The sequence below is a fragment of the Pristiophorus japonicus genome, chromosome 19 (assembly GCF_044704955.1).
Source record: "Pristiophorus japonicus isolate sPriJap1 chromosome 19, sPriJap1.hap1, whole genome shotgun sequence".
In the NCBI taxonomy this organism is placed as follows: Eukaryota; Metazoa; Chordata; class Chondrichthyes; family Pristiophoridae; genus Pristiophorus; species Pristiophorus japonicus.
The window spans coordinates 75,882,339-75,894,350 of record NC_091995.1 but is presented as its reverse complement, the minus strand read 5'-3'; the positions used below and the strand labels follow the sequence as shown (position 1 = coordinate 75,894,350).

At 50.9% G+C, this 12,012-nt stretch overlaps 1 protein-coding gene across 3 annotated transcripts in view; it reads left to right on the top strand.

The window, feature by feature from the left end:
- Positions 1 to 12,012, top strand: part of l3mbtl2 (L3MBTL histone methyl-lysine binding protein 2) — a 125,580-nt gene that overhangs the window by 34,078 nt on the left and 79,490 nt on the right. For all 3 annotated transcript variants that reach the window (XR_011587868.1, XM_070861644.1, XM_070861643.1), the window contains exons 9-10: positions 661 to 892; positions 10,875 to 10,954. Coding sequence is in view for 2 of the 3 variants with exons in the window: in XM_070861644.1 (XP_070717745.1) it covers positions 661 to 892; positions 10,875 to 10,954 (312 nt within the window). In the remaining variant the exon portion in view is untranslated. The remainder of the gene's footprint in view (positions 1 to 660; positions 893 to 10,874; positions 10,955 to 12,012) is intronic.

Here is a 12,012-nt window from a genome sequence, read left to right as displayed (position 1 = left end):
CTCATTATCTTATATGTTTCGATAAGCTCACCTCTCATTCTTCTGAATTCCAATGTGTATACTCCCAACCTACTCAACCTTTCCTCATGAGTCAACCCCCTCATCCCTGGAATCAACCCAGGGAACCTTCTCTGAACAGCCTCCAAAGCAAGTATATCCTTTTGTAAATACAGAGACCAAGACTGCACGCAGTACTCCAGGTGTGGCCTCACCAATACCCTGTACAGTTGCAGCAAGACTGCCCTGCTTTTAACCCTTTACTCTCTCATTGCTCAAAAATCTGTCTGTCTCCACTTTAAATATATTCAATGACCCGGCCTCCATCGCTCTCTGGGGCAGAGAATTCCACAGATTTACAGCCCTCAAAATAAATGGAAAAAACATAGAAACATAGAAAATAAGTGCAGGAGTAGGCCATTCGGCCCTTCGAGCCTGCACCACCATTTAATGAGTTCATGGCTGAACATGCAACTTCAGTACCCCATTCCTGCTTTCTCGCCATACCCCTTGATCCCCCTAAGGACTACATCTAACTCCTTTTTGAATATATTTAGTGAGGGGTCGGTTTTCTTTTCTTGAGATGATGTTTATGTTTGAAGAAGAAAGTTTTCCTCTTTTTGTGTGTGTGTGTGTGTGTGTGTGTGTGTTTTTCCTGCCCAGATGGTGGACAGCATGAAATACCCTTTCCGACCGGGAATGCGGGTGGAGGTGGTGGATAAGACGCAGATCTCGCGCACCAGGACCGCCGTCGTGGACAGCGTGATTGGCGGGCGCCTGAGGCTGCTGTACGAAGATTGTGAGCAAGATGACGATTTCTGGTGCCATATGTGGAGTCCTCTCATCCACTCGGTCGGCTGGTCCAAGCGGGTCGGCCACAAAGTCAAACGCACAGGTGAGCGCTGGGGGGCTGGGGGAGGGGGTTCGCTGCCGCGCGCGTATTCCCGCCAGAGGAGAAGATTAAAGGCTGTTTTAAGGTGATCAAAGGAGTTAATAGGACAGATAGAGAAAGAAAGACATTCCTCTGGTGGGGGGAGTCCAGAACAAGGGGGCCATCACCTTCCAATTCGAGCCAGGCCGTTCAGGAGTGATGTCAGGAAACACTTCTTCACACAAAGGGTGGTGGAATTCTGGAGCTCGCTTCCCTAAAAAGCTGTTGAGGCTGGGATCAATTGAAAATGTCAAAACTGAGGTTGATGGGTTTGTGTTAGGCGAGAGTATTGGGGGGGGTTACAGACCCCGATGCAGCCATGATCTAATTGAATGGAGGATTTAGTTCGGGACCTGGAGTATTAGGTCCTTCATTGAAAGACCTGTGAACTTCTTGGCGTGGAAGCAAGTCATCCTCGACTGGAGGGACTGCCTATGATGATGATGATGATGATGATGGATGTCGGTGCAGGTTGCAGCCGCTCTCTAGTCTACTCGTGTTCCTATGTTCCGACTTGTTCCATACAAGCGCGCATGATATTGCCCAGTGACCGTTACAGATAGCTCTTAGAACACAAGAATTAGGAGCAGGAGTCGGCCATTTGGCCCCTCGAGCCTGCCCCATCATTCAATACGATCACGGCTGATCTGATCATGGACTCAGCTCCACTTCCCTGCCCGCTCCCCATGAGCCTTCACTCCCTTATCGCTCAAAAATCTGTCTATCTCAAGCCTTAAATATATTCAATGACCCAGCCTCCACAGCGCTCTGGGACAGAAAATTCCATAGATTTACAACCCTCAAGCCCTCAGAGAAGAAATTCCTTCTCGTCTCAGTTTTAAATGGGTGGCCCCTTATTCTGAGACTATGTCCCCTAGTTTTAGTTTCCCCTATGAGTGGAAATATCCTTGTCAAGCCCCCTCATTATCTTATAAGTTTCAACAAGATCACCTCTCATTCTTCTGAATTCCAATGAGTAGAGGCCCAACTTACTCAACCTTTCCTCATAAGTCAACCCCCTCATCTCCAGAATCAACCCAGTGACCCTTCTCTGAACAGCCTCCAATGCAAGTATATCCTTCCTTAAATATGGAGACCAAAACTGTACGCAGTACTCCAGGTGTGGCCTCACCAATACCTGTACAGTTGTAGCAGGACTTCTCTGCTTTTATACTCTCTATCCCCCTTGCAATAAAGGCCACCATTCCATTTGCTCTAACCTACTGATGAACAGTCAGGTTTTGAGATGCGAATCCCTGCCTTCGGTTCCCCTACTCTCCTGAGTTGCCGCTCTTCTCTGCTCTCTGACTCTTGCACAGTTCCAGTTTCAGAGATCCTGGCAGTCCTTCAGTACATAGAAACATAGAAAATAGGAGCAGTAGTAGGCCATTCGGCCCTTCGAGCCTGCACCACCATTCAATATGATCATGACTGATCCTCTATCTCAACACCATATTCCCGCTTTTTCCCCAGACCCCTTGATGCCTTTGGTTTCTAGAAATCTATCTATCTCCCTCTTAAATATATTCAGTGACTTGGCCTCCACAGCCTTCTGTGGTAGAGAATTCCACAGGTTCACCACCCTCTGAGTGAAGGAATTTCTCCTCATCTCGGTCCTAAATTTCCTACCCCATATCCTGAGACTGTGACCTCTTGTTCTAGACTTCCCAGCCCGGGGAAACATCCTCCCCGCATCCAGTCTGTCCAACCCAGTCAGAATTTTATACGTTTCAATGAGACTCCCTCTCATTCTTCTAAACTCCAGTGAATACAGGCCAAGTCGACCCAATCTCTCCTCATACGACAGTCCTGCCATCCCAGGAATCAGTCTGGTGAACCTTCGCTGCACTCCCTCTATGGCAAGTATATCCTTTCTTAGGTAAGGAGACCAAAACTGCACACAATACTCCAGGTGCGGTCTCACCAAGGCCCTGTCTAACTGTAGTTAAGACATCCTTGCTCCTGTATCTCCCTCACTCGCTCACTCACTTGTGAATGCCTGAGGATATTTGGTGGTGGATAACTGTGCCAGATCCTGTCCGTGTTTGATGTCCGTGCCCGTTCCAGCAGGGAGAAGTGAGTAGCGAGTGGGAGTGTAACTCCACTGTTCTGCGTGTGTCTCCCAGCGATGCTGAAGTGAATCACAGCTTCCCTACTGCTGCCTGAGTAAGATAAGTGAACACAGCATGGATCGAATTTAAGCTCCGTGTTATTCCCCATGTGGCAAGTTCCTTTCAGGTGGAAATGCTGAAAAGAAGCATGGTATTTTTTGTACAAGAGTAGAGGGAGTACAAAATGGAAGATGAGATCACCTGAGTGTTGCCTTCAGTGACTGATTTATGTGCGAGGGTAAACGCAATCCTGGAAGCAGATAGATTGCTCATCCGTCTGGGCATATTATGTGGCTCACGGAAATGAATCCCAAAAAATGTCAGTTTGAGAGCCAGCTTTCTGATGGGCTCCTTTAAATCGTAACTGAGCCTTTCTTTGCTCCCCTTTCCAGCCCCCCCTCCTCCCCCCCCCCCGAGATGTCTGCGCTCCTCTAATTCTGCCCTCTTGAGCATCCCTGATTATAATCGCTCCACCATCGGTGGCCGTGCCTTCTGTTGCCTAGGCCCCTAGGCCCTAAGCTCTGGAACTCCCTCCCTAAACCTCTCGGCCTCTCTTTCCTCCTTCAAGACGCTTCTTAAAACCTACCTGTTTGACCAAGCACCTGCCCTGATTTCTCCTTATGCAACTCGGTGTTAATTCTTTTTGTGTCGTAACACTCCTGTGACGCGTCTTGGGACGTTCCACTACGTTAAAGGCGCTATATAAATACAAGTTGTTTTCTCAAATCCTGGATACCCGGACTCTCGGCCGAGTGCCATTCTTCATATATGAGCCTGGACATGAGTGATGCTGGGATATTTTTCCATGGAGGGCATCACAATAACCAAGCCTATAGTTCCCCCTCTAGCATTCTCCCTCCCGCTCCCTGTCCTACAAGACGCACTGGATCGCACTTGACAAGGCCTTTGCTTTTCATTTTTTTGGAATCTGAAATGTGGGTAAGAATCCCGTTTGATTAAAAATAGAATTTACCTCGATCAATTAGTGTAAAGCAGTGAAGTTGGAAACTTTGCTAACTTCATTTAAAAAAAAAAACACCCCATCCCCAGTATAGAGGCCATCAGGCTGGTTCTAACACAGTAACTGCGTGCCCACTGGAAGAAAGAAAGTCAGACTTGCATTTATATAGCGCCTTTCACGACCACCGGACCTCTCAAAGCACTTCACAGCCAATTAAGGACTTTTGAAGTGTAGTCACTGTTGTAATGTGGGAAACGCGGCGCCCAATTTGTGCACAGCAAGCTCCCACAAACAGCAATGTGATAATGACCAGATGATCAATTTTAGTGATGTTGATTGAGAATTAGATATTGGCTCCAGGACACTGGGGATAACTCCCCTGCTTTTCGAAATAGTGCCATGCGATCGTTTACGTCCACCTGACAGGGCACTCGGGGCCTTGATTTAACGCCCCAACCGAAAGATGGCCCCTCCGACAGTGCGGCGCTCCCTCAGCACCAGCCCCTCCGACAGTGCGGCGCTCCCTCAGCACCAGCCCCTCCGACAGTGCGGCGCTCCCTCAGCACCGCGCTGGAGTGTCAGCCTAGATTTTCTGCACTCCAGTCCCGGGAGTGGGACTTGAAACATAGAAACATGGAAAATAGGTGCAGGAGTAGGCCATTCGACCCTTCGAGCCTGCACCACCATTCATAAGATCATGGCTGATCATTCTGCTCAGTACCCCTTTCCTGCTTTCTCTCCATATCCCTTTAGCCGTAAGGACCACATCTAATTCCCTTTTGAATATATCTAACGAACTGGCCTCAACAACTTTCTGTGGTAGAGAATTCCACAGGTTCACCACTCTCTGGGTGAAGAAGTTTCTCCTCATCTCGGTCCTAAATGGCTTACCTTTCATCCTTAGACTGTGACCCCTGGTTCTGGACTTTCCCAACATCGGGAACATTCTTCCTGCATCTAACCTGTCCAGTCCCTTCTGACTCTGAGACGAGGGTGCTACCCCATGAGCCACGGCTGACCGGAGGCCCAGCTCACTGGAGACCATCACCTCGAGCAAGTCAAGTTTTGAAGTTTATGACTATTTGGCCGAGGAGGAATTTCAATTCAATGCAGAGGGGATTACATCCACACAAACACATAAGCTATCTGGGAAAACATTTTCGACCCAGTAGCTGTCATTAGATGAAATAGCTGGTAGATTTGCGTTTCTCGCATACCATATTAGTTTGAGACAAGAACGGAGAGTCATCAGTATATTCACACATAGGATGTTGAAATGGCCTCATTACTGGAGGCAGCTGCCAGGGACCGACACTCAGCAGGTGGTAGACAGTGCGTGGGTATAATCTAGGATGCACTGCCTGAAAGAGCGGTGAGAGAAGATTCATTAGTAACTTTCAAAAGGGAATTGGATACATACGAACATAAGAATTAGGAGCAGGAGTAGGCCATACAGCCCCTCGAGCCTGCTCCACCATTCAATAAGATCATGGCTGACCACCGACCTCAACCCCACTTTCCCACCCATAGAAACATAGACATAGAAAATAGGTGCAGGAGTAGGCCATTCGGCCCTTCGAGCCTGCACCGCCATTCAATGGGTTCATGGCTGATCATGCAACTTCAGTACCCCCTTCCTGCTTTCGCACCACGCCCCTTGATCCCCCGAGTAGTAAGGACTACATCTAATTTCTTTTTGAATATATTTAGTGAATTGGCCTCAACAACTTTCTGTGGTAGAGAATTCCACAGGTTCACCACTCTCTGGGTGAAGAAGTTTCTCCTCATCTCGGTCCTAAATGGCTTACTCCTCATCCAGTCTCCATATCCCTCGATTCCCTGAGACTCCAAACATCTATCGATCTCGGCCTTGAATATATTCAGAGACTCAGCATCCACAGCGCTCTGGGGCAGAGAATTCCAAAGATTCACAACCCTCTGAGTGAAGAAATTGCTCGTTATCCCAGTCTTAAATGGCCGACCCCTTATCCTGAGACTATGCCCCCTAGTTCTAGACACTCCAGCCAGGGGTATCAACCTCTCAGCATCTACCCTGTCAAGCCCCTTCAGAATCTTGAAGGGATACATACTTGCAGGGCTTGGGAAAAGAGCAGGGGGGAGTGGGACTAAGTGGACAGTTCCTTCATAGAGCTGGCACAGTCACCTGGCCTCCTTCTGTGCTGTATGATTCTAACGAACTGATCCCCGACACGGAGCTAGGGGCGAGTCAGAGGTCAAGTGTTTGGCTTGTTGACTATGAGGTGGAGCATGGCAGCAAGGAAGATTGAGAAGAGGGTGGGGGCGATGACGCAGCCCTGTTTGACCCCAGTCCAGAAGTGAACTGTGTCTGTGATGGATCCGTTGGAAAGGATCACGGCCTGCATGTGGTCGTGGAGCAGGCGGAGGATGTTGACGAACTTTTGGGGGCATCCGAAGCGGAGGAGGACGCTCCATAGACCCTCCTGGTTGACGGTGTCAAAGGCCTTTGTAAGATCGAAGGCGGCCATGTATAAGGGCTGGCGCTGCTCCCTGCATTTTTCCTGCAGCAGTCGCGCTGCAAAGATCATGTCCATTGTGCCCCGTAGGGGCCGAAATCCGCACTGTGAGTCCGGGAGGAGCTCCTCGGCCACAGGGAGAAGACGGTTGAGGGGACTCCAGCGACGACTTTCCCAGTGGCTGCTAGCAGGGAGATTCCTCTGTAGTTGCCACAGTTGGACTTGTCCCCTTTTTTAAAGATGGTCACCATTACTGCATCTCTTGAGATCTCCCGGCATGCTCTCCGCCCTCCAGATGAGCGAGATGAGGTCATGTATCCGCGCCAACAGCGCCTCTCCGCCATACTTTAGTGCCTCAGCAGGGATTCCATCCGCTCCCATAGCTTTGTTGTTCTTAAGCTGCCTTATGGCTTTTTCTACCTTGTGCAGTATTGGGGTTTTACTGAGGTGATGGCGGGTATCATGCTGCGGGATGGAGTCGAGAATACTTGGGTCAAAGGCAGAGTCTCGATTTGAGGAGATCTTCAAAGTGCTCCTTCCAGCAGGCCCTGACTGCCTCGGTGTCCTTGATGAGTGTTCCCTCGTTCTTGGCCAGGAGTGGGGTTGGGGCCTTGGGAGTTTGGACCATAGGTGGCCTTGACTGCGGTGAAGAATTCTCGCACATCATGACTGTCGGCCAGCTGCTGTATCTCCTGTGCTTTCTCCATCCACCATCTGTTCTTTCGGTCCCGGATTTTTTGTTGGACCTCAGCCTTGAGCCGCCTAACATTGCTTTGCTGCTCCCGAGTTGGGTTGTTGTTTAAGGCTCAGAAATGCTCTGCGCTTGCGATCTATTAGTTCTTGCATCTCCTGATCATTCTCATCAAACCAGTCCTGGTGTTTCCTGGTTGAGTGACCAAGCATCTCGTCGCAGACACTGGTTATGGAGGCCTGGAGGGCAGACCAAGCGTTGTGGACATTCTGCGTCTCGGGGTCATCAAGGTTAGCTGTGAGGTGCTGGCTGTATAGGGTTCTCTTAGCTGGGTCTTTAAGTGCCCCGGCATTGACTTTTTTGCGACTGCTTTTGCTGTCCCCTCTGCTTTGGGGCTATGTTGATGTCGATGATTGATTGGATTAGGCGGTGGTCTGTCCAACAGTCGTCAGCTCCTGTCATGGCGCAGGTAATGCGCACATCCTTGTGATCCCTGGCTCGGACGATAACTTAGTCGAGCAGGTGCCAGTGTTTGGAGCGAGGGTGTTGCCACGATGCCTTGTATTTGTCCCTCTGGCGGAACAGTTGGTGATGAGAAGTTCATGTTCTAGTCATTTTGTCAGGAGTAGGGTACCGCTAGAGTTGGCTTTCCCTACCCCCTCTCTGCCAATCACGCCTCCCCAGAGGGCTGTGTCTTTGCCGACCCTGGTGTTGAAGTCACCCAGGAGGATCAGTTTGTCGTCCACAGGGACGCGGGACAGGGATGTCTCGAGGTTGGAGTAAAAACCCTCTTTGGTCTCATCTGTTGCATCGAATGTTGGGGCGTACGCACTGATGACTGTGGCGCATTGGTTCCGGGATAGGGTGAGTCGAAGAGTCATGAGGCATTCGTTAAACCCGCAGGGGGAGTCTTTGAGACGGTCAACCAGCTCATTTTTGATGGCAAAGCCGACTCTCTGAAGGCGGCGTTCTTCCTCTGGTTTCCCTTTCCGGAAGGAGGTCTAACCTCCACCTTGGTCCTTGAGCTGGCCTTCCCCTGCCCGCCGGGTCTCGCTTCGGGCGGCGATGTCTATATCAAAGCGTTTAAGTTCCCAGGCAACTATGGCGGTGCGACGTTCCGGCCTGTCGCTGTTGGAGTTGTCCGTGAGGGTTCTGACGTTCCAGGTCCCAAACTTCATGTTCCTAATAGCACTGTGTGGGAGCACCTTCACCACACGGACTGCAGCGATTCAAGAAGGCGACTCACCACCACCTTCTCGAGGGCGATTAGGGATGGGCAATAAATGCCAGCCTTGCTAGCGACGCCCACATACCGAGCATGAGTAAAATATAATTGGGCTCGTCTCACTAGTATTTTAATCAGTTCACCGTTCAGAAGAGAGCCAGAAACTGATAGGGAATATTACAGTGTCTAATACAGGTGGATGCAGAGAGGATGTTTCCACTGATAGGGGAGACTAGAACTAGGGGGCATAATCTTAGAATAATGGGCCGCCCATTTAAAACTTAGATGAGGAGGAATTTCTTCTCTGAGGGTTGTAAATCTGTGGAATTCACTGCCTCAGAGCTGTGGAAGCCGGGACATTGAATAAATTTAAGACAGAGATCGACAGTTTCTTAACCGATCAGGGATTAAGGGGTTATGGGGTTATGGGGAATGGGCGGGCAAGTGGAGCTGAGTCCATGATCAGATCAGCCATGATCGTATTAAATGGCGGAGCAGGCTCGAGGGGCCATATGGCCTACTCCTGCTCCTATTTCTTATGTTCTTATGACTAGTCTGCACAATGAGGAGCCTCATTATTGTGACTTGCTGGGCCAAGCTATTGTCTGACTAGATATTGAGCAGTAAAGATAAACGCCCGAGGGTTTACTGTCCATTTACCAATAAGCTGGTCTATTTTACTTAGACCAACAAACGAACAGAATACAAATTTTCAGTGAAATTCCACCTATTGCTTATTGTTCTTTGTAACGCTAACAATAATAAATGATGCAAACTTAGTACAGGCCTAGCTCCCCCTAAACAAGTCAGCATTTGCTGAACTTAACTGGTTGTAATCTCGAGCAGTGTTCTGTCCTAGTGTCAGTTTCTAAACTGCCTTTATCCCATCTAGATAGGAAGACCGCTCGTGTTGATTATCTAGTGCCAACCAAAAAACGTTTACCAATTGGTGGCAGCAGCTTGGGATACCGCTTGGCACTGGGCCCTGGTATTCGGGTGGGCACTGGGGCCTGGTATTCGGGTGGGCACTGGGGCCTGGTATTCGGGTTGGCACTGGGGCCGGGGATACCGCTTAGCACTGGGGCCTGGTATTCGGGTTGGCACTGGGGCCAGGGATACCGGTTGGCACTGGGGCCTGGGATACCGGTGGGCACTGGGGCCTGGGATACCGGTGGGCACTGGGGCCAGGGATACCGGTGGGCACTGGGGCCTGGGATACCGGTGGGCACTGGGGCCAAGGATACCGGTGGGCACTGGGGCCTGGGATACCGGTGGGCACTGGGGCCAGGGATACCGGTGGGCACTGGGGCCTGGGATACCGGTGGGCACTGGGGCCAGGGATACCGGTGGGCACTGGGGCCTGGGATACCGGTGGGCACTGGGGCCTGGGATACCGGTGGGCACTGGGGCCAGGGATACCGGTGGGCACTGGGGCCTGGGATACCGGTGGGCACTGGGGCCTGGGATACCGGTGGGCACTGGGGCCTGGGATACCGGTGGGCACTGGGGCCAGGGATACCGGTGGGCACTGGGGCCTGGGATACCGGTGGGCACTGGGGCCAGGGATACCGGTGGGCACTGGGGCCTGGGATACCGGTGGGCACTGGGGCCTGGGATACCGGTGGGCACTGGGGCCAAGGATACCGGTGGGCACTGGGGCCTGGGATACCGGTGGGCACTGGGGCCAGGGATACCGGTGGGCACTGGGGCCAGGGATACCGGTGGGCACTGGGGCCAGGGATACCGGTGGGCACTGGGGCCTGGGATACCGGTGGGCACTGGGGCCTGGGATACCGGTGGGCACTGGGGCCAAGGATACCGGTGGGCACTGGGGCCTGGGATACCGGTGGGCACTGGGGCCAGGGATACCGGTGGGCACTGGGGCCAGGGATACCGGTGGGCACTGGGGCCTGGGATACCGGTGGGCACTGGGGCCAGGGATACCGGTGGGCACTGGGGCCATGAAGGCGTTGGACTGAGCAGAAGCATTGACCTTTTAATTCAAAGAAACTCAACAAGATCAAAAGAGGCAGACAAAGAAGTTTGAGTGAGCTTGATTAGCCGTGGAAGAGAGACAAAAGAAAGGGTGTTGGGTTAGACATGTTGAAATTGGAAGCTGTGGACTGAGGAGAATGAGCAGGAAGTTTTGCAGTGTAGGTGGAAGAAAAGAGCGAACAAGACCCATTTGCTTCCAAGAGTGAGAGGCACTCTTTAACTGACGGAAGGGTACATTCATAGTGAGCCAGGTCGGTGAGGGTGTGGAGCACTTTGCCCATCATTTTGAATAAGTCAAACCCGATTCCAAGTTTTAAAGAGGATGATGAAAGTCGATAGTTTTATTTAGGCATTTGACACTTTAACCTGCCACAGTGAGTAGGGGTAAAATGAATGACGTTTGTAACACAGGGATCAGAACCTGCTGCCTGGCTTAAAACTAACGTTTTATCCGTCTTTCCCAACAAGGAGTTAGCAGAGCCGACTTGAGCTCCCACCCAACATTCAGGAAAATCTACTGTGATGCTGTGCCCCATCTCTTCAAAAAGGTAAGGAGCAATATTTCACATTTTCTTCTTCATTCTCAGGATGTGGGCATCGCTGGGAAGGCGGGCAGACAATGGCCATCCCCGAGTTGCCCAAACAGCGGCTTGATACAACTGAGTGGCCTCCTGGGAGGGCAGTTAACAACTTGCATTTATATAGCGCCTTTGACGTAGAAAAACGTCCCACGCCACTTCACAGGAGTGTAATAAAACAAAATTTGACACCAAGCCACACGAGATATTACGGCAGATGACCAAAAGCTTGGTCAAAGAGGTGGGTTTTAAGGAGCGCCTTCAAGGATGAAGGAGAGGTAGGGAGACGGAGAGGTTTAGGAAGGGAATTCCAGAGCAACAGAAGGCACGGCCACCAATGGTTGAGCGATTATAATCTGGAGTGCTCAAGAAGCCTGAAATGGCAGAATGCAGAGATCTCGGCCCCGGGGAGGGGGGAGGGCAGGCAGTATTGTTGTGGGGCTGGAGGAGATTAGCGATTGGGGGTTGGAGGAGATTAGAGATGGGGAGTGGGTGAGACCATGGAGGGATTTGAAAACAAGGGTGAGAATTCTGAAATCGAGGCGTTGCTTAACCGGGAGTCAGTGAGCAGAGGGGAGATGGGTGAGCGGGACTTGGTGCGTTTTGGATGACCCCATGTTTATAGAGCCCAGATCCAAGGAGGCAAGCCAGGCGTTGAGAGTATTGCTGCATACTATATCCCATATTAGCTGTAACTTCCTTACTAGAAAGCACCAAAATAAATATAAGGCAATTTACCAGTGAGGGTGAATTATGTATTTTTTTTCACCATTACGCATACTGTTTTGTACAAGTGTGGTGTGGCTACAAATGGGCAGTTTTGTTCGTAGGGCAAGTACGGACTGTCTTGTCAGGAAGACGAGCAAGGGCAACTCAGTCAGGAGTGCTCTGGCTGCAAGTGAGAAAGACGAGAAAAGAATCTGGCATTTATACCGCTCCTTGGGACTTCTCAAGACCTTCACAGCCAATTTGTGCACAGCAAGATCCCACCAACAGCAGTGCGATAAATGGCCAGGTGATCTGTACTG